Source organism: Hyperolius riggenbachi, chromosome 2 (genome assembly GCF_040937935.1).
Source record: "Hyperolius riggenbachi isolate aHypRig1 chromosome 2, aHypRig1.pri, whole genome shotgun sequence".
Lineage (NCBI taxonomy): Eukaryota > Metazoa > Chordata > Amphibia > Anura > Hyperoliidae > Hyperolius > Hyperolius riggenbachi.
Window position 1 is genome coordinate 358,797,936 of NC_090647.1, and position 26,254 is coordinate 358,824,189.

Here is a 26,254-nt window from a genome sequence, read left to right on the forward strand (position 1 = left end):
TTGTATTTGCCCATGTGTCCTGGTTTTTACAACATTTAAATTATGTTCCTAGTACAATATATGGCGACAAAATTTTATTGGAAATACATTTTATTTAGAAATAAACTGTGCTCTTTCCATTTTCTGTTTTTGGTGTTCTTATTGTACTGTATTAGTAATTACAAGCCCTTACTTGCTAAAATACCAATAATACATCCTCATGGTGTACATATTTAAAAAGCTGCGTCCCTGAGGTAACGAATTATGATGTCTCTTTTCACTTATGTCTATTTTTATTTTTTGGGTATATGAAAATAAAGTATATGAAAATAACAATTATATTGCTTTTGAATCAGTTGGTCACTAAAATAAATTAACATGACATCGCTCCACCACGGCAGATCCCCTCCTAGAATCCCTCCACTGGCTTCCTATCCAGTCCAGAATCAAATTCAAGATACTGTGTCTGACCTACAAATCTGTCCACAAAACTTGTCCAACCTACATTTCCGATCTTACTCAGAGGTACACACCTAGCCGCTCACTCCGCTCTTCCAATGAACTTCGCCTAACCGCCCCCCGCATCACCCAGTCCCATGCACGCCTCCAGGACTTCTCAAGAGCTGCTCTAACACTATGGAACTCCCTACCTCCACCCATTAGGGCAGCCCCCTCCTTCAACATCTTCAAGAAAGCCCTCAAAACTCACCTTTTCACTCTGGCCTACTACCCCTCACAAGTGCTCTAAACCTACAGCTGAACTCTGGTCCCCTACCGTTCGTGTCCTTACCTCTCCCTCTAGATTGTAAGCCTTTGGGCAGGGTCCTCCTCCTTTTGTGTCCTACCTGATCATGCACCTCCATTACTGTGAACCCATGCTATGCATCTGAGTGAACCTAACTTGCCTAATCTACATGCTCAATCCAATGACTAAGCATTACCTGGCACTCATACTGTGCCGTGTGATCTGGTTTTCTGTTATTCCTGTATTGTCATATTGCTGTATGTCACCCCTAAATATTGTCTGTAACCTAAATTAATGTTCAGCGCTGCGTAATATGTTGGCGCTTTATAAATACAATAAATAAATAAATAAATAAATAAATGACATAGGCCTCAGACCTAAAACACCTTAAATTCTATTCTCTTGCCACGGTTAAAATGATGCACCATATACATAATCAAAAAGCTTTTTGGCCACACAGCAGACTGTTAACCATGAGTAGCACCAATCAAATGGCTTTTTCAAGGCCATTTTTCAAAAGTAATAGTCATTTTTTCTTAGCAAAGCCCCTGGAGCATCTGAACCTTCAAGAAAAGCCATAAATGTCACCATTCTGAAAACTACAGACACAGGCCTACTCAGATATTACTATTTTGCAACATTTGGACTTGCGGTTTTGCTGAAATGTGACCATACCTTTGAAAATTTTATTTTTTACAGTTTTTTTCCTCACTTTGTCACAAAAAAAAAAATCACATGACATAGGCCTCAGCCCTAAAACACCCCAAATTCCATTATTTTGCTTGACAGAGTTAAAATGATACACCATATACATAAATAGCCTTTTGGGCAAACAAGTCCATTTTTCTCACCAAAAGTAATAGAGTAATTCTTTTTGAGCAAAGTCCCTGGAGCATTGGAACCTTGAAGAAAACAAAGCAGGGCTTTTCGACACCTTCTGCGAAGCCGCGTAGCGCCGAAGCTTGGTGCGGCTATAGCAGTAATGCTATAGTCTGCACCCGCGCATGAGGTATCTCGGGGATTCAGCTTTTGCTGGACCCCAAATTACTTCTTCCTCTGAGTTGCAAGAAGTCGAAGGGGGAATAGTATTTAACACCCCCCCCCCCCCCCCAATTTGTGCGGCAGCAGGGTGAGCCATCATTCGGCTCACACTGCGCCGAAAAGCCCTGGCCTCCAGAACGCCATGTATGCCAAGAAAAGCCATAAATGTGTCACCATTCTGAAAACTAGAGACCCAGGCCGGTTTTGCTGAAATTGGAGCATAACTTTCAAAAATTTTATTTTTTACAGTTTTTTCACTTTGTCACCTAATTTTTTTTTTACATGACATGACAGGGATAACTCAAACACCACAAATTCTATTCTCTTGCTTGTCACAGTTAAAATGGTACCCCATATGCTTCACTTTATAGCTCTCTGGGTGGTAGTATACAGTTACACCCAAGGTGCACAAATGGCTTGTACAGCATACACATGATTCCCAAATTTATTTATTTATTTAATTTATTTAAAGTATATATATATATATATATATATATATATATATATATATATATATAGCGCCGACATATTACGCAACGCTGTACAGAGTATATTGTCTGGTCACTAACTGTCCCTTAGAGGAGCTCACAATCTAGTCCCTACCATAGTCATAAGTCTAGGTATGTATGGTGTAGTGTATGTATCATAGTCTAGGGCCAATCTTAGGGGAAGCCAATTAACTTATCTGTATGTTTTTGGGATGTGGGAGGAAACCGGAGTGCCCGGAGAAACCCGTGCAGACACGGGGAGAACATACAAACTCCTTGCAGATGTTGGCCTGGCTGGGATTCAAACCGGGGACACAGCGCTGCAAGGCAAGAGCGCTAACCACTATGTCACCATGCTGCCCGAATGACAAATAAATTGTAACTCACCACTAGAGATCTAGGAGTAGCACAAGATTGGAAGGATGATGTGAGCCAATACAGGAGCTAGAAGCTGGAGAAGGGCTGTCAGCCAATTCAGAGGTCAGAAGTAAAAGAATGGTCATAAGCCAAGCCAGGGGTCAGAAACCAAAGACTAGTTGTCAGCCAAGCCAGGGGTCAGAAACCAGAGAAGTATTATATGTAGGCCTCAGTTGCCTGAACTGAGGTTAGGTAAAAGGCTTGGTTTGCAGAGTCTAAATTTAAGAAGACTTTCTCGCAGAAGAGATGATGCGGTCAGTTACCAGGAACATGTTCCTTGTGGAAGGCCACAGGTCTAAACTGCCACGACCGTTAGACGACAGAAAGGTAAACAAAGCCGATATTTACAAAACATTGCATTCTTTGTAACTAGGGTATAAAGCAAGGGAATATTAATTAATAAGGGGGGTCACATGCCCATGCCCGCCAATTGTAGGCTTGGGGGGTATGGCTCAGATGATGTCACATTTAACTCTTTTCTGACCAGTATTAAAACAGATGATAGGCTGCAGAGAGGCAGTCTTCTGCTTCCTGTCATTGCTGGCTTCAACCCTTTTATCTTTATTTATGTCTTGTCACCTTATCTAACTGTATGCTGTATATACGTAGTCTAGATATCACGTAGCCTAGATGTAACGTAGGATAGATATAAGAGGAAACCTGATTCCATGCAATGGAATCAAGAAGCTGCAATGCAACGGACTTACTACAGAACAATCTGCTTTACTAAGATGTAACAAAATGTACTGTCTTATCTGTTGACTGAATAAACTCCTAAACTTTGAGGGTGCCTAAAATGTTCTATCTCCTATGCTGTTGCTGTGATGAGAGTCGTGTTTGCAGCTCTTATTAATGAGTTGCTGGTGTCGGAATAACTTTGTAGTGTTGTTGCCAATAGCAATCAATGTATAGTTTCTTACAGGGATCAGCCACGCAACGCATACAAACGCGGATGGCATGCGTTCGTATGCGTTGCGTTCCGAATGCACAGCCGTCTGTGTTTGCTAATGTGAACAGGGCCAAAAGGCTTATTGGCTCACTTTTTTTTCCTTGTAGGAATGGGAAAGCATATGAAAGATCAAAAGATACACTGTAACTAGCAATGCAAAGAGATGGAAAAATTCTAGATTTTGATTCTTTATGTATTGTATTCTCACATATTCCTAGTTTTAAGTGCAAAAATGTCACAAATACATTTACTGTATTTTTTGGAATATAAGACTTTTTCTTTACCAAAACTAGGGAATTCTCAGGATTTTTTTATTTTCAAAAGCACTTAGTAAATGGCAGTTGCTCTGTCCAACTGCCAAAAAAGTGTGCAGCGACCAGGGAGGCTGGCAATCATCTTTGTATAAATCATTTTCAGGGAGTGTCTTTATAAAGAACTAGGCAACCTAAGCCGTTTAAAAAACCGCCACATGTCAGCGCACATGCGCCCGCCGCGTACACACCCTAAAAGTAAATAGTTCAGTCAAAGCTATTCTGAGTATTTTCTTGCTTGCTGATGGTTTAAAATGCATTTTATTGACAATTTTGGAAAATATCACCTAGGAGAAAACTAAGGAGAAAACGTTAATTGCATATAGACCATGGTGTCCAGTGAGATACAAAGTCAGTTTACTTGGGTAGATTTCCCTACAGATGCAATTCAATGACAACCCAGATTTATCTGAGGGATCTATGCATTAAAGAGACTCTGAAGCCTCCCCGACAAACCTGTTTTTACTTTAGAGACCTGTTTAGCATTAATGCCCTAGCTGAAACGCAGCATTCCCGCGGCTGAACACTAAATTAATCACCCCTAAAACACGGATGACCGTGCATTCGGAACGCAAAGCATACGAATGCACACCGTCCGCGTTTGTATGCGTTGCTGGCTGCGTGGCTTTGTGCAGTAGCCCTGCCTCTACTTGCGTCAATCTGTGCGGATCTACGCCTCCTCCCGCCGCTTTCAGTCTTCTTTCACTGAGAGGGGCGGCTAGAGGCGGCAATCCATGCAGATTGACGCAAATGGAGGCAGAGCTACAGCCCAAATCTATGCCTCCCCCGGGCAGCAAAATACACAACCTGGAAAGTCGTGGATTTTTGCATCGGGAGTTTGGGGTGATTAATTGAGTGTTCAGCTGCGGGGATGCTGCGTTTTAGCTAGGGCATTAATGCTAAACAGGTCTCTAAAGTAAAACAGGTTTTTGGGGAGGCTTCAGAGTCTCTTAAAGCCTATAAGATCAGGGGTTACAGAGGCTTAACGGACTTGGCACATGTGCTGGATGTAAATGGAAATATAGTTCCATTTGATGATATGCTCAGCCCCACCCTTCAAAAAAGTCTCTTTAAACAACAAGTTTTCAAACAGAGTTACTCAATCAAGTATGGAATGAACTCAACGTACTCAGGTTTTTATTTCTATTAAAGAGTAATATAACCTTTAGGAGGGGTCTAATACTCATGGCTGCTCTAAGGCCTCTTTTCCATAGTCAGTTGAACTGTGTGCTCAGCAAGCAGTTACCAGGCAGCAGCAAGCATTTGTGAGAGTTTGAGAGGCATTTCACTGCCTATCAACTGAACATGAAAAAGAGGTACGGTTATTTAAATTCAGATTTAAATAATGTGATATGGTAGTGTCCTAAAATTAAATTACTCTGGAAACAAACACTTGAGTTGATGGGAATGGTGACAAGAACAAAAAGGCCTCAATTCACTAAGCTTTATCAAACACTTTATCGAATGTTTGATAATTTACCTCATGGGTAAAATCTAATTTTGAATTCACTAAGATGTTATAGATTTATTGAACGTTTTATTGATAAAACATTCGATCAATATGTAACATCTTAGTGAATTAAAAATTAGATTTAACCCATGAGGTAAATTATCAAACGTTCGATAAAGTGTTTGATAAAGCTTAGTGAATTGGGGCCAATATCTGTTGTACATTTTAGTATACATATTCCATAGTATAGACAACCTAAGAGAGGAGGAGTCAAAAACCTTGTCTGAGTTTGAACATCTAGTAATCCTGTCCACAAAAAAAAGTATTCTTAGCTTTTGGATAAATCCCATTCGCTGATTAACTGACACACTGACATAAGAATCAGACGGTAACCTTAAAGGCGCGTTCACACGCCGTATTTTAGCAAATGATGGGTCCGTCAGACCCTCCTGTGGGGCGGTTGTTCTGCCGACAGTAGGACGTGAGTACAGGCTGTCGGCAGACTGATAAGACAGCCTGTACACACGTCCTACTATTGTCAGAACGACCGCCCAGCGGGAGGGTCTGACGGACCCATCCTTTGCTAAAATACGGCGTGTGTACGCGCCTTTAGATGGATATGGAGAAGTACAAAGAAAAACACTTTAAAACTCTTACAAACCTGGAGAAAATATCTATTACTAATAGTCACTTCAGAATAAATCACTGATGACAGCTTTATTTAAAAGACAATCTGATGACAGCTTTATTTAAAAGAGCACTATGACAACCATGATGCTATTAAATTACCCCTGTTAGCTGAAAGTTGCTAAGCAAGGACAAGCTAATATTAGCATAAGTAATGTGTACTGCAGCATTGCTGTTTCTGCTTTGTCTGTCAAATGTGTAAAGGTTTTCATTTGTTTTTCAAAACTGATGTAACATGGTAATTATAGCTTTGTTTAAATTAAATGTGTTTAAAATAGATGCAATACACAAAGGTTGCTTTTTAAAATGTACCTGCTTTGTACGTCTATCCAGTTCAAGGTTATTTTCCTTTTCCATTTCTTGTCTTCTCACAGCTTCATTGTTTACTGGAAAACACAGAGGAAGATAGTGTATGCTTCAGAATGCGTCAGATAGCTAACCCAAATTTAGAACTTATAGCAAACCTGAAGTGACAATAGATGTATGGTATAAGATTATTATTACTATCATTAAGATTATTAATTGTATATGTATAAGTGTGAGTTTTCACTTGTGCTGGCATCTGTCTCTGTGACAGACACAGGATGGGCACTTGGTTTGATACGAGTACACATCCGAATCCATGCATGGCTATAGAGATTTGCATGTGTGATGAGGAAAAAAGCTGATGACCGTCCATTAGTACTGGTGAGTACAGCCAGCTTTCGTGGTTTATACAGACCTGAATAGCGTTAACATTTTTTAATTTTCCTCCCCAGACTAAAAGACACGTATTGTTCAACACAGACTGAGCTTTGTAAAGTAGAAGATGTGGTAGCGTGGCTACAAAAGTACCCATCAGGTCCTAACTATACGAAGTTTTGCTTCTGGATGCCCTTTACAAGGCCGTGCAAAGTCCGAATTTCTTCAGCAATGGCTGTAGAACTAGTTCAATGGTTTTCCATGGGTCCACAAGTGCCGAAAAAGCTGGCAACACTCTGATAGGCTACCACATGGGGGAATGGTTCAAATGTGATCAGTAGAGAGCCGAAGCCCGGAGTATATACCGTAAGGGCTTTTTGTGAAGACTGGAACATAAGCTCAGTGGTCCGAGGAAAAGCAAGGGCTCTGAAACAATGGGCTGTAGCTCCTGTAAAAGCTCTTTTGTTATATTATAATGCTGGAACAGAGCTAGATACAGTGGCTTGCAAAAGTATTTGGCCCCCTTGAAGTTTTCCACATTTTGTCACATTACTGCCACGAACATGAATCAATTTTATTGGAATTCCATGTGAAAGACCAATGCAAAGTGGTGTACTCCTGAGAAGTGGAACGAAAATCATACATAATTCCAAATTTTTTTTTTACAAATCAATAACTGCAAAGTGGGGTGTGCGTAGTTATTCAGCCCCCTGAGTCAATACTTTGTAGAACCACCTTTTGCTGGAATTACAGCTGCCAGTCTTTTAGGGTATGTCTCTACCAGCTTTGCACATCTACAGACTGAAATCCTTGCCCATTCTTCTTTGCAAAACAGCTCCAGCTCAGTCAGATTAGATGGACAGTGTTTGTGAACAGCAGTTTTTAGATCTTGCCACAGATTCTCGATTGGATTTAGATCAGGACTTTGACTGCACCATTCTAACACATGGATATGTTTTGTTTTAAACCATTCCATTGTTGCCCTGGCTTTATGTTTAGGGTCGTTGTCCTGCTGGAAGGTGAACCTCCGCCCCAGTCTCAAGTCTTTTGCAGACTCCAAGAGGTTTTCTTCCAAGATTGCCCTGTATTTGGCTCCATCCATCTTCCCATCAACTCTGACCAGCTTCCCTGTCCCTGCTGAAGAGAAGCACCCCCAGAGCATGATGCTGCCACCACCATATTTGACAGTGGGGATGATGTGTTCAGAGTGATGTGCAGTGTTAGTTTTCCGCCACACAAAGCGTTGTGCATTTTGGCCAAAAAGTTCCATTTTGGTCTCATCTGACCAGAGCACCTTCTTCCACATGTTTACTGTGTCCCCCACATGGCTTGTGGCAAACTGCAAATGAGAGTTCTTATGCTTTTCTGTTAACAATGCCTTTCTTCTTGTCACTCTTCCATAAAGGCAAACTTTGTGCAGTGCATGACTAATAGTTGTCCTATGGACAGATTCCCCCACTTGAGCTGTAGATCTCTGCAGCTCGTCCAGAGTCACCATGGGCCTCTTGACTGCATTTCTGATCAGCGCTCTCCTTGTTCGGCTTCTGAGTTTAGGTGGATGGCCTTATCTTGGTAGGTTTACAGTTGTGCCATACTCCTTCCATTTCTGAATGATCGCTCGAACAGTGCTCCGTGGGATGTTCAAGTCTTTGGAAATCTTTTTGTAGCCTAAGCCTGCTTTACATTTCTCAATAACTTTATCCCTGACCTGTCTGGTGTGTTCTTTGGACTTCATGGTGTTGTTGCTCCCAATATTCTCTTAGACAACCTCTGAAGCCATCACAGAGCAGCTGTATTTGTACTGACATTAGATTACACACAGGTGCACTCTATTTAGTCATTAGCACTCATCAGGCAATGTCTATGGGCAACTGACTGCACTCAGACCAAAGGGGGCTGAATAATTACGCACACCCCACTTTGCAGTTATTGATTTGTAAAAAAAACCACAGCATCTCATCCATGTCCACTCTGGGTATGTGCCACTTTTGCTACATATGCATGTTTTATATGTTCATTATGATGGATTTATGAATAAAGTAAATGACAGCAGTGCCAGCGCTTTTCTCCTGCATTTAGACTTATCTTATGCCTGAGCACGCTGAAGATTCACATCATTCATACCCGGCTGTGTGTGACAGTGCCGCCCCCTCCCCTCTCTCCTTCTCCTCACAGGAGGACAGTGACTGCAGTGCCAACGTTTCTGTGCACCTTTTCTTTATGACACCGTAAAAAATGTTTGGAATCATGTATGATTTTCATTCCACTTCTCACATGTACACCACTTTGTATTGGTCTATCACATGGAATTCCAATAAAATTAATTCATGTTTGTGGCAGTAATAGGACAAAATGCTGAAAACTTCAAGGGGGCCGAATACTTTTGCAAGCAACTATACATTCTTTTAAACAATGCTTTTGATTATAATGTTTACTAGATGTAATGCAAAATGTGCATGGGTTATAATGCTCTTTTATTGAATTTTTAAGAATCACCTGATTTTAAAGTGTATTACAAAGTTTTCCAAGGAATAAGTATTGGACAACCCGCGAGTATGACACCCACAAGGAAATGTGAGATTATTGACAGACACCTCTCAGCACACTGATGCCTCCAGGCTCATTTCTAGTTTGTGTAGTGCTATGTCTGTGTTTATATGTTCAAACCACCCCTGTTAGCATGTTTAGATGTAGATGTAAGGGAGGTGGGGAGTGGTGAACTCAAGGAATAATACCTCATGCTCAAGTGTGACTTTTTGTTTCTAAGTTTGCAGAGAAGCAAGACACCACTTTAGACAGGTATATTGAAAGCTTTTTGGTTTACAGTAGATAAAAGACACTTTACAATGTAATTAAAAACCATTTCTAAGAGGTTAAACTTTGCATCAAGAGTTTAATAACATAGATTTATCTCATTAACAGTCCAGTTTAATAAAATAAGGGAAAAAACGTATGGAAAATGATTCAGCTCTTTCTCATTTGTTTGCAATATGGAAGTAGTGAATTGATATTACAATTAAACAAGATCAACAAATTCAAGGTCATACTTATGTCATAGATTTCTTGTCTAGAGTTCTCAGCTTGCTCTCGGAGCTCTTCAAATGCCACTATCATTCGCTACAATGAATTCACAATAGGAAAACTGTAAATATGCTTTTACATTGTAATTTAAATGTTGCTAGTTATAATTATTTTTAAATTTGCTTGAATGAGATAATATTCATATTCAGCTGCCTGTTGATAAACTAAAGAAAACATTACAGCACAACATCATAAACTCTTTTATGTTACAACTCATTTAAAAAACAATAAGGTTTAATACTGAGTAAAATCTAAACAAAATAAAATGCCATATTTTGACCATAACTTAAATCATATATACTGTATAGTACACAGACAACAAATTAAACGTTGAAATGCTGCATCCAGGGAAACAAATAGTGTGAAAAAAGGGTACATTACAGTAATTATGGCGTCAATTCACCAGAGGAGAGTTAGTAAGTGATAAAGGGTCGTTTCTTTTTTTTTTTTTTTGCAATTCACCACTGTGCGAGGATAGTTAGAGGAGAGAAGGTGCGAATGGAGCGATATGGATGTGGAAATTGAGTCAGTAGTTATGTGGTGTTAATGATTTGCATGCGATAATTTGCCGCTCTGGATGCTGGAAGTAAAGGATTGTGGGTATCACGCTTGGCTCTAGACGTATACACTGAGGTCTAGATAGAACGTAGTCAAAAACATAAGCTAAGGTCATACACGTGAAATCAGATGGCTGAGGTACAAAGGCTGAGACAAAGGCTAGGTCGTTCAACAGGCTAGGGTCATACACAGGAGATCAGATGGCTGAGGTACAAAGGACTTGGCTAGCGCGTGGTCAGTAAAGCTAAGGTCAAAATCTAAAGTCAGTCAGGCAGTCGCATTAATATACAATAATTGAGTAATGAAGTCGCTTTCAAATACAATAAGAAATATATCACAGAGTGACAAAGTGGCCAGCAGACCAGCGTACTGATTGCTATCACGGGCAATGAATGAATGAGAGACAAGGGTTTATTAGATCAGGATCAAGGCCGGCACACAGCCAATCACAATGGCTACCTAAATGTCAGATGCTAGACATGTCAGTTGACACTACAGACACTGGCGTCTGAGGCAATAGGACGGGCGCGCGGTCACATGCCCCCGTCTCCTAGCAACGTTGGGCGGACGCTTCCCTCTCCACAACCAGGAAGCATGCGCCCACCCCTGTTGCTATGAAGATCGGGAAAACGGTGCACACGCGAGAGTTGCAGCGAGACGGAAGAGCCAGGACGCAGAAGTCTGCTGGAGGAGACGGTTGCACCGGTGTATCCCGAAAGTAAGCTCATTACATTACAACCCCCCCCCCCCCCCCCCCCGAGGAGAGGCATCAGAACACTCCAAACGAGGTTTTTCAGGAAAGCTCGAATGAAATTGCCAAACTAAATTCTTAGCATGAACCCAACACCTTTACTCTGGGCCGTAACCCTTCCAATCAATGAGATGTTGTAAAGAATTACGTACTTTACGGGAGTCAAAAGTTCTTTCCATTTCATACTCATTTCATTTCAAAGACAAAAGGTCGAAGAATATCCGGATGAGCTAGGACGGGGCAGAACAAAAAACTTTATTTAAGGCTTCAAAGGAATGGCAAGCCTGAGAAGGCCAGTGGACAGGGTCTGCGTCTTTCCTAGTCAAATCAGTCAAAGGGGCGACCAGAGTGGAGAAATTCTTGTTAAATTTCCGATAAAAATTAGCGAAACCAAGGAATCACTGGAGGGCTTTAAGCCCTGTGGGTTGGGGCCAGTCTAACACAGCAGATAACTTAACAGGGTCCATGGCAAGACCAGAATCAGAGATGATGTAACCCAGGAATGAAACTTGATTAGTTTCAAAGACACATTTTTCCAACTTGGCGTAAAGAGAGTTCTCCCTTAGCTTCTGCAGTACAGCTTTTGACATGTTCCCGATGTTCAGTAAGTGAAGCAGAGTAAATTAAGATGTCATCTAAGTAAATGACCACAAACCGCCCTAAAAAATCTCTAAAAACATAATTCACAAAGTCCTGAAAGACAGCCGGAGCGTTACAAAGTCCAAAGGACATGACTAAATATTCGTAATGCCCGTCCTTTGTATTAAAGGCTGTCTTCCATTCGTCTTGGGAGCAAGTGAGCTCTGCCCTGGCGTTGTTGTCTAACTCGCCTGTCCACACGTATAGCTAAAGTTATGGCGTCCTCTAAGGTCTTAGGATCAGGGTGACTAACCAAAATGCCATTGACCGTATCAGAAAGACCAAACAGATATTGGTCCAATAAAGCTGCCTGACCCCAATTGGTAGAAACTGACCACCGTCTCCACAACCAGGAAGCGTGCGCCCACTCCTGTTGCTATGAAGATCGGGGATCGCGAGCGTTGTAGCGAGCCAGAAGAGCCAGGACGCGGAGTCTGCTGGAGGAGACGTTGCATCGCTGTATCCCGGAGGTAAGCTCATTACATTACACACGAAGCCCCCCCCCCCCCCCCCGGGGAGTGGCCTCAGAACTCTCCAAACGAGGTTTTTCAGGAAAACTCGAATAAAATTGCCAAAATAAATTCTTAGCATGAACCCAACACCTTTACTCTGGGCCGTAACCCTTCCAATCAATGAGTTGTTGTAAAGAATTACGTACTTTACGGGAATCAAAAGTTCTTTCCATTTCATACTCTGGTTCCCCATCAATGATGACTGGGGGTGGTGAAGAACCAGACTGACATGTGTTAGCAGCAGGTTTCAACAAAGATACATGGAAAGAATTAACACCACGGGTAGAATGAGGTAAGGTTACTCTATAAGTTACATCATTGATTTTTTCCGCTACTGGATAAGGCCCGATGTATCTGGGACCCAACTTAGAAGGCTGTCACAAGGAAATGTTGCGGGGTAGATACCCAAACTAAGTCACCAGGAGAAAATTCAAATTCAGGAGACCGATGTCTATTGGAAAATACTTTCTGTTGTCTGACGGCATTCTTTAAATTTCTTTGTACCTGATCCCATAGGGACACCATATGCGATAACCAGTCTTCCAAAAGCGGAAACCCAGATGCTGGACAAGAGAGAGACGAGAACTTGGGATTCTGGCCCATAAAAATTTGAAAAGAAGACATTTTGGTTGAGGAACTGACAAGATTATTGAATGCAAACTCTCCAAAAGGTAAAAACTCGGACCATTGTTCATGACAATCAGACACTAAACATCGGAGATATTGCTCCAGGGATTGATTGGTTCTTTCAGTCTGGCCGTTAGTTTCTGGATGAAAGCCAGAGGAAAATGACAGAGATATTCCGAGACGTTAACAAAAAGCTTGCCAAAATTGTGACACAAACTGAACTCGTCTGTCAGAGACAATGTTCTCCGGAATACCATGCAATCGAAAAATGTGTTTAATAAATAAATCGGCCAGATTTTTGGCAGAAGGTAATTTATTCAAAGAAACAAAATGAGCCATCTTGCTAAATCTATCAACCACTACCCAAATGACGGTATTTCCTTCAGAACATGGCAAATCAACAATAAAATCCATGGAGATATGGGTCCATGGTTTATCAGGAATGGGCAGTGGCTGGAGACTACCTCTGGGAGCAACATGAGAAGTTTTATTTCGAGCACAAACTGGACAAGATTTGACAAAGGCCTTACAATCAAAGATGGCCACCAGACATGATGGGACAACAAATTCAAAGTTTTTCTTTCACCAGGGTGACCCAACAATTTTGACTCATGAAACTGTTGAAACACTTGTAGGCGAAGATTAAGAGGGAGAAATAGTAAACCTGGTGGTTTCTCTGGGGGAGAATCATCCTGACAGAGTGCCAATTGTGCTGAGAGATCAGGTAATAATTGGGTATCAGTCAGTGCAGTAACAACACAGTGCTTAGGTACAATAGATTCTGGAGATACTGGTTGACTGGATTCAGGTTCGAAGTACCGGGACAACTCATCTGCCTTAGTGTTTTTAGAACCTGGTTTATAGGTGATCGTGAAATTGAACCGGGAGAAAAATAATGCCCAACGAGCTTGTCTGGGGTTCAGTCTTTTAGCACTCTCAATGTACTCTAAGTTTTTGTGATCAGTAAAAACCGTAACAGGATGCATAGACTTTTCCAACCAGTGTCTCATTCTTCAAATGCCATTTTAATTGCCAAAAGTTCTCTATTGCCAATGTCATAGTTTCGTTTGGCAGGGGAGAACTTACGGGAAAAAAGCACAAGGATGAAGACGTTCGGGGCACACTGAGTACTGGGAGAGGACTGCTCGTACGCCAATTTTGGAAGCATCTACTTCAAAGACAAAAGGTCGAAAAATATCCGGATGAGCTAGGACGGGGCAGAACAAAAAACTTTCTTTAAGGCTTCAAAGGCATGGCAAGCCTGAGAAGGCCAGTGGACAGGGTCTGCGTTTTTCCTAGTCAAATCAGTCAAAGGGGCGACCAGAGTGGAGAAATTCTTGTTAAATTTCCGATAAAAATTAGCGAAACCGAGGAATCACTGGAGGGCTTTAAGCCCTGTGGGTTGGGGCCAGTCTAACACAGCAGATAACTTAACAGGGTCCATGGCAAGACCAGAATCAGAGATGATGTAACCCAGAAATGAAACTTGATTAGTTTCAAAGATACATTTTTCCAACTTGGCATTAAGAGAGTTCTCCCTTAGCTTCTGCAGTACAGCTTTTGACATGTTCCCGATGTTCAGTAAGTGAAGCAGAGTAAATTAAGATATCATCTAAGTAAATTACCACAAACCGCCCTAAAAAATCTCTAAAAACATAATTCACAAAGTCCTGAAAGACAGCCGGAGCATTACAAGGTCCAAAGGACATGACTAAATATTCGTAATGCCCGTCCTTTGTATTAAAGGATGTCTTCCATTCGTCTTGGGAGTAAGTGAGCTCTGCCCTGGCGTTGCTGTCTAACTCGCCTGTCCACTCGTATAGCTAAAGTTATGGCGTCCTCTAAGGTCTTAGGATCAGGGTGACTAACCAAAATGTCATTGACCGTATCAGAAAGACCAAACAGATATTGGTCCAATAAAGCTTCCTGACCCCAATTGGTAGAAACTGACCACCGTCACCACAACCAGGAAGCGTGCGCCCTCCCCTGTTGCTATGAAGATCGGGGAGGAAGTGCACACGCGAGAGTTGCAGCGAGCCGGAAGAGCCAGGACGCGGAAGTCTGCTGGAGGAGACGGTTGCATTGCTGTATCCCGGAGGTAAGCTCATTACATTACACACGAAGCCCCCCCCCCTCCCCCCCCCGGGGAGTGGCCTCAGAACTCTCCAAACGAGGTTTTTCAGGAAAGCTCGAATGAGATTGCCAAACTAAATTCTTAGCATGAACCCAACACCCTTTACTCTGGCCCGTAACCCTTCCAATCAATGAGATGTTGTAAAGAATTACGTACTTTACGGGAGTCAAAAGTTCTTTCCATTTCATACTCTGGTTCCCCATCAATGATGACTGGGGGTGGTGAAGAACCAGACTGACATGTGTTAGCAGCAGGTTTCAACAAAGATACATGGAAAGAATTAACACCACGTGTAGAATGAGGTAAGGTTACTCTATAAGTTACATCATTGATTTTTTCCGCAACTGACCACCGTCTGAATTCAGCAGCGTATTCTTCTACTGTACGACGACCTTGTTGTAAATCTCTTAATTTACGAACTGCCGTGGCAGTTATATCAGGGTCAGTATATAAAACAGACAAGAAGTTGTTAACAGAAGATAGTGCTTCATGTTCAGGAGGCAGGCCATAGGCCCAAGTCTGTGGATCTCCCTGTAACAGAGATTTGATTAACAAAACTTTCTGTGATTCCGATCCTGAGGACATAGGCAGAACTTCAAAATATGTCAAGCAAGTGTTCATAAAATTGCTGAAACTTGCCCGGGATCCTGAGAATTTCTCAGGAAGGGGCATCTTGGGCTCCATGAAAGCATGGTATATAGGAACAGAAGGAGGCACAGGTTGCTCATTAGGAGCTGGAGGAGCCTCAGCATGTGGTGGTGCATTAGCCAACTGATTCAGTTGTTCCTGCTGATCAGCTACTGTCTGAGTGAGTTGATTCACAGCCCCTGTGAGGAGCATAACCTGATCAACTCCTCCATAAGTATAATTATTGGCCCATGATAATATCACGCTTGGCTCTAGACGTATACACTGAGGTCTAGATAGAACGTAGTCAAAAACGTAAGCTAAGGTTATACACGTGAAATCAGATGGCTGAGGTACAAAGGCTAGGTCGTTCAACAGGCTAGGGCAGGCATGGGCAAACTTGGCCCTCCAGCTGTTAAGGAACTACAAATCCCACAATGCATTTGCCTTTATGAGTCATGACTGTAGCTGTCAGACTCCTGCATTGCATTGTGGGACTTGTAGTTCCTCAACAGCTGGAGGGCCAAGTTTGCCCATGCCTGGGCTAGGGTCATACACAGGAGATCAGATGGCTGAGGTACAAAGGACTAGGCTAGAGAGTAGTCAGTAAAGCTAAGGTCAAAATCTAAAATCAGTCAGGCAGTCACATTAATATACAATAATTAAGTAATGAAGTCGCATTCAAATACAATAACAAATATATCACAGAGTGACAAAGTGCCCAGCAGACCAGCGTACTGATTGCTATCACGGGCAACGAGTGAATGAGAGTTAAGGGTGTAAATACTCTTAAATCCGGATCAAGGCCGGCCCACAGCCAATGCCTACCTAAATGTCAGATGCTAGACATGTCAGCTGACACTACAGACGCCGGCGTCTGAGGCAATAGGACGGTCGCGCGGTCACATGCGCCCGTCTCCTAGCAGCGTTGGGCGGACGCTTCCCCAAGCTCCCACCACAACCAGGAAGTGTGCGCCCGCCCCCATTGCTATGGAGATCGGGGAGGCGGTGCGCACGCGAGAGTTGCGGCGAGTCGGAAGAGCCAGGACGTGGAAGTCTGCTGGAGGAGATGGACGCATCTCTGGATCCCAGAGGTAAGCTCAGGGAGTAGGAGGTTATTACCAGCACGTGACTGCAGAGGGTTTCCCTCCCTGTTTTTTTTTACCCCCTCCTTCCATTACAAATCCCTCCCTCCGTTCTGCATATTAAGCAATATTAAGCATTTACAATATTAAGTGGATGGGTGAAACGGAGGAGGTTTTTGGATACATTCTCACACTCCCTCCAGATGAAAAATGTATCCAAATTCCTCCTTCGTTTCACCCATGCACTTAATATTGTAAATGCTTAATATGCTTAAAGAGAACCTGTACTGAGTAAAAATATTTAAAATAAACACATGAGGAAACTTCAAACGAACATTACATAGTTACCTTGCCATCAGTTCCTCTCAGAAGCTCACCATTTTCTTCTGACAATAATCCCTTCCAGTTCTGACAATATTTTGTCAGATCTGAAATATATCAGTTGCTGTCAGTAAAATATCAGTTGCTGTCAGTTATAGCTGAGAGGAGAACTGATGTACTAGGTAATGTCCATGTTTCCCTATGGCTCAAGTGGGCGATGTTACAGTTTAACTGTGTGCTGACCAGAAAGCTGTTATGGGTAATAACCATTTTCAAAATGGAGGACGGAAAATTCCCTTGAACACAGTGAACAAACAGGATGCTGGACAGGTGAAAGACACTGAGGAGTAGACTACATGGAAGGTAAGTATGACTTGTGTATGCTTATTTTGACTTTTAATTTTCAGTTCAGGTTTTCTTTAATATTGTAAATGGGCTGTTCTCTGCTGCCTTAAATATGTACAGTATAAGCTGTTACTGTTTGCTGCTAGTAAACTAGCTGCAGAGCAGGGGCGTAACTAGAAATCACTGGGCCCCCCTGCGAATATTTGGATGGGGCCCCCCCCCCATAGGTGCCAAATAATCGTAATGGGGCAGCGTTTCACTGTAAATTAATTGTAAAGTGGGCAGCATTTTACCAGACAATCGTAATGTGGGCCAGAAAATCGTAATGTGGGCAGAGTTCACCAGAAAATCGTAATGTGGGCCTTTAGAAAATCATAATGTGGGCAGAGTTCACCAGAAAATCGTAATGTGGGCACCACTCACCAGAAAATTGTAACGTGGACAGCATTCACCAGACAATCGTAATGTGGGCAGCGTTCACGAGAAAATCATAATGTGGGCAGAGTTCACCAGAAAATCATAATGTGGGCAGAGTTCACCAGAAAATCGTAATGTGGGCACCAGTCACCAGAAAATCGTAACGTGAGCAGCAGTCACCAGAAAATTGTAACGTGGACAGCATTCACCAGACAATCGTAATGTGGGCAGCGTTCACCAGAATATCGTAATGTGGGACAGAAAATCGTAATGTGGGCAGAGTTCACCAGAAAATCGTAATGTGGGCAGCGTTCACCAGAAAATTGTAACATAGACAGCATTCACCAGACAATCGTAACGTGGGCAGTGTTCACCAGAAAATCGTAATGTGGGCCAGAAAATCGTAATGTGGGCAGCGTTCACCAGAAAATCGTAACGTGGACAGCATTCACCAGACAATCGTAACGTGGGCAGTGTTCAGCAGAAAATCGTAATGTGGGCCAGAAAATCGTAATGTGGGCAGAGTTCACCAGAAAATCGCAATGTGGGCAGCAGTCACCAGAAAATTGCCATGTGGGCAGCAGTCACCAGAAAATCGCCATGTGGGCAGCAGTCACCAGAAAATCGCAATGTGGGCATCAGTCACCAGAAAATCCTAATGTGGGCAGCAGTCACCAGAATATCGTAATGTGGGCAGCAGTCACCAGAAAATCCTAATGTGGGCAGCAGTCACCAGAAAATCCTAATGTGGGCAGCAATCAGTCACCAGAAAATCCTAATGTGGGCAGCAGTCAGTCACCAGAATATCATAATGTGGGCAGCACACACCAGAAAATCCTAATGTGGGCAGCAGTCACCAGAAAATCCTTATGTGGGCAGCAGTCACCAGAAAATCCTTATGTGGGCAGCAGTCACAAGAAAATCGCAATGTGGGCAGCAGTCACCAGAAAATCGCAATGTGGGCAACAGTCACCAGAAAATCGCAATGTGGGCAGCAGTCACCAGAAAATCCTAATGTGGGCAGCATACACCAGAAAATCGTAATGTGGGCAGCAGACACCAGAAAATCGCAATGTGGGCAGCAGACACCAGAAAATCGCAATGTGGGCAGCAGACACCAGAAAATCGCAATGTGGGCAGCAGACACCTGAAAATCGTAATGTGGGCAGCAGACACCTGAAAATCGTAATGTGGGCAGCAGACACCTGAAAATCGTAATGTGGGCAGCAGGCACCTGAAAATCGTAATGTGGGCAGCAGGCACCTGAAAATCGCAATGTGGGCAGCAGACACCTGAAAATCGTAATGTGGGCAGCAGACACCTGAAAATCGTAATGTGGGCAGCAGACACCAGAAAATCGCAATGTGGGCAGCAGTGACCAGAAAATCGTAATGTGGGCAGCAGACACCATAAAATCCTAATGTGGGCAGCAGTCACCAGAAAATCGCAATGTGGGCAGCAGTGACCAGAAAATCGTAATGTGGGCAGCAGACACCATAAAATCGCAATGTGGGCAGCAGACACCAGAAAATCCTAATGTGGGCAGCATACACCAGAAAATCGTAATGTGGGCAGCAGACACCAGAAAATCGCAATGTGGGCAGCCAGCAGACACCTTAAAATCGTAATGTGGGCAGCAGACACCAGAAAATCATAATATGGGCAGCAGACACCTGAAAATCGTAATGTGGGCAGCAGACACCTGAAAATCGTAATGTGGGCAGCAGGCACCTGAAAACCGTAATGTGGGCAGCAGGCACCTGAAAATCGTAATGTGGGCAGCAGGCACCTGAAAACCGTAATGTGGGCAGCAGGCACCTGAAAATCGCAATGTGGGCAGCAGACACCTGAAAATCGTAATGTGGGCAGCAGACACCTGAAAATCGTAATGTGGGCAGCAGACACCAGAAAATCGCAATGTGGGCAGCAGTGACCAGAAAATCGTAATGTGGGCAGCAGACACCTGAAAATCGTAATGTGGGCAGCAGACACCTGAAAATCGTAATGTGGGCAGCAGACACCAGAAAATCGTAATGTGGGCAGCAGACACGAGAAAATCGCAATGTGGGCAGCAGACACCTGAAAATCGTAATGTGGGCAGCAGACACCTGAAAATCGTAATGTGGGCAGCAGACACCTGAAAATCGTAATGTGGGCAGCAGGCACCTGAAAATCGTAATGTGGGCAGCAGGCACCTGAAAATCGTAATGTGGGCAGCAGGCACCTGAAAATCGTAATGTGGGCAGCAGGCACCTGAAAATCGCAATGTGGGCAGCAGGCACCTGAAAATCGTAATGTGGGCAGCAGACACCTGAAAATCGTAATGTAGGCAGCAGACACCAGAAAATCGCAATGTGGGCAGCAGTGAACAGAAAATCGTAATGTGGGCAGCAGACACCAGAAAATCCTAATGTGGGCAGCAGTCACCAGAAAATCGCAATGTGGGCAGCAGTCACCAGAAAATCGTAATGTGGGCAGCAGACACCAGAAAATCGCAATGTGGGCAGCAGTCGCCAGAAAATCCTAATGTGGGCAGCATACACCAGAAAATCGTAATGTGGGCAGCAGACACCAGAAAATCGCAATGTGGGCAGCCAGCAGACACCTGAAAATCGTAATGTGGGCAGCAGACACTAGAAAATCATAATATGGGCAGCAGACACCAGAAAATCGTAATGTGGGCAGCAGACACCTGAAAATCGTAATGTGGGCAGCAGGCACCTGAAAACCGTAATGTGGGCAGCAGGCACCTGAAAATCGCAATGTGGGCAGCAGACACCTGAAAATCGTAATGTGGGCAGCAGACACCTGAAAATCGCCATGTGGGCAGCAGTCACCAGAAAATCGCAATGTGGGCATCAGTCACCAGAAAATCCTAATGTGGGCAGCAGTCACCAGAATATCGTAATGTGGGCAGCAGTCACCAGAAAATCCTAATGTGGGCAGCAGTCACCAGAAAATCCTAATGTGGGCAGCAATCAGTCACCAGAAAATCCTAATGTGGGCAGCAGTCAGTCACCAGAATATCATAATGTGGGAAGCACACACCAGAAAATCCTAATGTGGGCAGCAGTCACCAGAAAATCCTTATGTGGGCAGCAGTCACAAGAAAATCGCAATGTGGGCAGCAGTCACCAGAAAATCGCAATGTGGGCAACAGTCACCAGAAAATCGCAATGTGGGCAGCAGTCACCAGAAAATCCTAATGTGGGCAGCATACACCAGAAAATCGTAATGTGGGCAGCAGACACCAGAAAATCGCAATGTGGGCAGCAGACACCAGAAAATCGCAATGTGGGTAGCAGACACCTGAAAATCGTAACGTGGGCAGCAGACACCTGAAAATCGTAATGTGGGCAGCAGACACCTGAAAATCGTAATGTGGGCAGCAGGCACCTGAAATTCGTAATGTGGGCAGCTGGCACCTGAAAATCGCAATGTGGGCAGCAGACACCTGAAAATCGTAATGTGGGCAGCAGACACCTGAAAATCGTAATGTGGGCAGCAGACACCAGAAAATCGCAATGTGGGCAGCAGTGACCAGAAAATCGTAATGTGGGCAGCAGACACCAGAAATTCCTAATGTGGGCAGCAGTCACCAGAAAATCGCAATGTGGGCAGCAGTGACTAGAAAATCGTAATGTGGGCAGCAGACACCATAAAATAGCAATGTGGGCAGCAGTCACCAGAAAATCCTAATGTGGGCAGCATACACCAGAAAATCGTAATGTGGGCAGCAGACACCAGAAAATCGCAATGTGGGCAGTCAGCAGACACCTGAAAATCGTAATGTGGGCAGCAGACACCAGAAAATCGTAATATGGGCAGCAGACACCTGAAAATCGTAATGTGGGCAGCAGACACCTGAAAATCGTAATGTGGGCAGCAGGCACCTGAAAACCGTAATGTGGGCAGCAGGCACCTGAAAATCGTAATGTGGGCAGCTGGCACCTGAAAATCGCAATGTGGGCAGCAGACACCTGAAAATCGTAATGTGGGCAGCAGACACCTGAAAATCGTAATGTGGGCAGCAGACACCAGAAAATCGCAATGTGGGCAGCAGTGACCAGAAAATCGTAATGTGGGCAGCAGACACCAGAAAATCCTAATGTGGGCAGCAGTCACCAGAAAATCGCAATGTGGGCAGCAGTGACCAGAAAATCGTAATGTGGGCAGCAGACACCAGAAAATCGCAATGTGGGCAGCAGACACCTGAAAATCGCAATGTGGGCAGCAGACACCTGAAAATCGTAAGGTGGGCAGCAGACACCTGAAAATCACAATGTGGGCAGCAGACACCTGAAAATCGTTATGTGGGCAGCAGACACCTGAAAATCGTTATGTGGGCAGCAGACACCTGAAAATCGTAATGTGGGCAGCAGACACCTGAAAATCGTAATGTGGGCAGCAGACACCTGAAAATCGCAATGTGGGCAGCAGTGACCAGAAAATCGTAATGTGGGCAGCAGACACCTGAAAATCGCAATGTGGGCAGCAGACACCAGAAAATCGTAATGTGGGCAGCAGGCACCTGAAAATCGTTATGTGGGCAGCAGACACCTGAAAATCGCAATGTGGGCAGCAGACACCTGAAAATCACAATGTGGGCAGCAGACACCTGAAAATCGTTATGTGGGCAGCAGACACCTGAAAATCGTAATGTGGGCAGCAGACACCTGAAAATTGTAATGTGGGCAGCAGACACCTGAAAATCGTAATGTGGGCAGCAGACACCTGAAAATCGCAATGTGGGCAGCAGTGACCAGAAAATCGTAATGTGGGCAGCAGACACCTGAAAATCGCAATGTGGCCAGCAGACACCAGAAAATCGCAATGTGGGCAGCAGACACCAGAAAATCATAATATGGGCAGCAGACACCTGAAAATCGTAATGTGGGCAGCAGACACCAGAAAATCGTAATGTGGGCAGCAGACACCAGAAAATCATAATATGGGCAGCAGACACCTGAAAATTGTAATGTGGGCAGCAGACACCTGAAAATCGTAATGTGGGCAGCAGACACCTGAAAATCGCAATGTGGGCAGCAGACACCTGAAAATCATAATGTGGGCAGCAGACACCTGAAAATCGTAATGTGGGCAGCAGACACCTGAAAATCGTAATGTGGGCAGCAGGCACCTGAAAATTGTAATGTGGGCAGCAGGCACCTGAAAATCGTAATGTGGGCAGCAGGCACCTGAAAATCGCAATGTGGGCAGCAGACACCTGAAAATCGTAATGTGGGCAGCAGACACCTGAAAATCGTAATGTGGGCAGCAGACACCAGAAAATCGCAATGTGGGCAGCAGTGACCAGAAAATCGTAATGCGGGCAGCAGACACCAGAAAATCCTAATGTGGGCAGCAGTCACCAGAAAATCGCAATGTGGGCAGCAGTGACCAGAAAATCGTAATGTGGGCAGCAGACACCTGAAAATCGCAATGTGGGCAGCAGTCACCAGAAAATCCTAATGTGGGCAGCATACACCAGAAAATCGTAATGTGGGCAGCAGACACCAGAAAATCGCAATGTGGGCAGCCAGCAGACAGCTGAAAATCGTAATGTGGGCAGCAGACACCAGAAAATCATAATATGGGCAGCAGACACCTGAAAATCGTAATGTGGGCAGCAGACACCTGAAAATCGTAATGTGGGCAGCAGGCACCTGAAAACCGTAATGTGGGCAGCAGGCACCTGAAAATCGCAATGTGGGCAGCAGACACCTGAAAATCGTAATGTGGGCAGCAGACACCTGAAAATCGCAATGTGGGCAGCAGACACCAGAAAATCGCAATGTGGGCAGCAGTGACCAGAAAATCGTAATGTGGGCAGCAGACACCAGAAAATCCTAATGTGGGCAGCAGTCACCAGAAAATCGCAATGTGGGCAGCAGTGACCAGAAAATCGTAATGTGGGCAGCAGACACCAGAAAATCGCAATGTGGGCAGCAGACACCTGAAAATCGCAATGTGGGCAGCAGACACCTGAAAATCGTAAGGTGGGCAGCAGACACCTGAAAATCACAATGTGGGCAGCAGGCACCTGAAAATCGTTATGTGGGCAGCAGACACCTGAAAATCGTTATGTGGGCAGCAGACACCTGAAAATCGTAATGTGGGCAGCAGACACCTGAAAATCGTAATGTGGGCAGCAGACACCTGAAAATCGCAATGTGGGCAGCAGACACCAGAAAATCGTAATGTGGGCAGCAGACACCAGAAAATCGTAATGTGGGCAGCAGGCACCTGAAAATCGTTATGTGGGCAGCAGACACCTGAAAATCGCAATGTGGGCAGCAGACACCTGAAAATCGTAATGTGGGCAGCAGACACCTGAAAATCGTAATGTGGGCAGCAGACACCTGAAAATCGCAATGTGGGCAGCAGTGACCAGAAAATCGTAATGTGGGCAGCAGACACCTGAAAATCGCAATGTGGCCAGCAGACACCAGAAAATCGCAATGTGGCCAGCAGACACCAGAAAATCATAATATGGGCAGCAGACACCTGAAAATCGTAATGTGGGCAGCAGACACCTGAAAATCGTAATGTGGGCAGCAGACACCAGAAAATCGTAATGTGGGCAGCAGACACCAGAAAATCATAATATGGGCAGCATACACCTGAAAATCGTAATGTGGGCAGCAGACACCTGAAAATCCCCCTGCAGAATTTCAGCGCGATCACCCCCCCCCCCCCCCCCCCCGGGGCCCGCTCGTGGCCGGTTTTTGGGGGCTGGAGGGGTGGCAGCATGAGGGGAAAGCCTTGCCCACAGTCGGCGGGGAGAGGGGAAGTTTCCCCCTCTCCCTCACCTCGGGGCTCTCCCCTCTGCGCCCCCCTCCAGCTAGTGAATGTGTGTGGGCAGCGGGCAGCAGCGGCGGCGGGAGGCTCCTTCCTTGCGTTCCATCGCCGCCTTCTCGCTCTAGCGGCTGACGTCACTTCCGCTTCCGGAAGTGACGTCAGCCGCTAGAGCGAGAAGGCGGCGATGGAACGCAAGTAAGAAGGTATGTATCCCGCCGCCGCTGCTGCCCACACACATTCACTAGCTGGAGGGGGGCGCAGAGGGGAGAGCCCCGAGGTGAGGGAGAGGGGGGAACTTCCCCTCTCCCCGCCGACTGTGGGCAAGGCTTTCCCCTCATGCTGCCACCCCTCCAGCCCCCAAAAAACGGCCCCGAGCGGGCCCCAGGGGGGGGGGGGGGCCGGGCCCCCCCGCGGGCGCAGGCGCTGCAGGGCCTATTGTTACGCCCCTGCTGCAGAGTGAGCTGCAGCAGCTGTGCGAAAAACCACATTTAAAGAGACTCTAACAAAATTTTCAGCCTTAGTTCTTGTATCCTATAAGTTCCTTTGCCTGTTCTAATGTGCTCTGGCTTACTGCAGCCTTTCCTAATTGCACAGTGGCTGTGTTATCTCTGTTATATGATATAATCTGTTTTCTTCTGTCGGCTCTGTTGGGTTAAGGCTGGAATGTGTGGAATGTGCAGGGCTGCTTGTGATTGGATAGAAGCGATACACACCCTCTGCAGGCCCCCTGCAGGCTCTGTATGACTCACACACTCTGCTTATGTGAGCCTATCACAAGTTGGTTAGTTTGTTTGTAAACACTGCCTAAAACTGTTAATTACAAGCCAGGATTGCAGCAGAGAGTGGCAGAAACAGCACAGAGGGGCCCAGGAGAACATAATGAATAGAATGGTATGCTTTTTGCTGTACAAATTTTAGAGTACAGATTCTCTTTAAGGGGCCCATACACAACAATTTTCCCACTGATATACAGCAGATTCGATCACTGTGATCGAATCTGCTGTGAAATCGTTGCGCAAATGCTGACAGAATTATCGATTTCCGTCCAAAAATCAATAGTTCCCATCGATTCCCGTCGATCCGTCCATGCGGAAGATTTTGCTAGATTGCCGGCGGGTCGGGAGTGCATCAATAACAGCGTTTGAATGCCCGATGACCAACGCAATACAGCGGCAATACATTACCTGCTCCGGCCGGCGCGAGTCCCCCCGGTCTCCGCTGGGTTTCGAGTCCGGCAGGCTTCACTGAACTTCCTGTCCCGGCAGGAAGTTTAAACAGTAGAGCGCCCTCTACTGTTTAAACTTCCCCGGACATGAAGTGAAGCCAGCCGGTCCAGAACCCAGCGGAGAAGAAGACAGCGGAGACCGGGGGGACTCGCGCCGGAGGGAGAGCGCAGACGGGGGGACACAGGTGAGGAAGGGGGGGTCCGACCCCCCTCCCCACTGCTGTGCCCGCTGCCCCCCCTTCCTGTCTGCATCCCCTCTCCACTCTCCTCACGGCTGGCCCCCTCATGGCCAGGCAGACTTCCTGGTCCTGCCTAGCGCCACCCCAGACTTCTGCCACCTGAGGAAGATGCCTCACTTGGTGTCATCAGTGGGACGGGCCTGC

General features: G+C 44.9%; 1 protein-coding gene across 2 annotated transcripts in view; it reads right to left on the reverse strand.

Moving 5' to 3' along the window:
- Window positions 1–26,254, reverse strand: part of SYCP1 (synaptonemal complex protein 1) — a 228,512-nt gene that overhangs the window by 132,424 nt on the left and 69,834 nt on the right. The window contains exons 9-10 of one of the 2 annotated variants that reach the window (XM_068269680.1): window positions 9,796–9,865; window positions 6,380–6,453 (exon numbers count right to left, since the gene is read on the reverse strand). In XM_068269680.1, the coding sequence (XP_068125781.1) occupies window positions 6,380–6,453; window positions 9,796–9,865 (144 nt within the window). The remainder of the gene's footprint in view (window positions 1–6,379; window positions 6,454–9,795; window positions 9,866–26,254) is intronic. The other variant, XM_068269681.1, reaches the window with a different exon arrangement.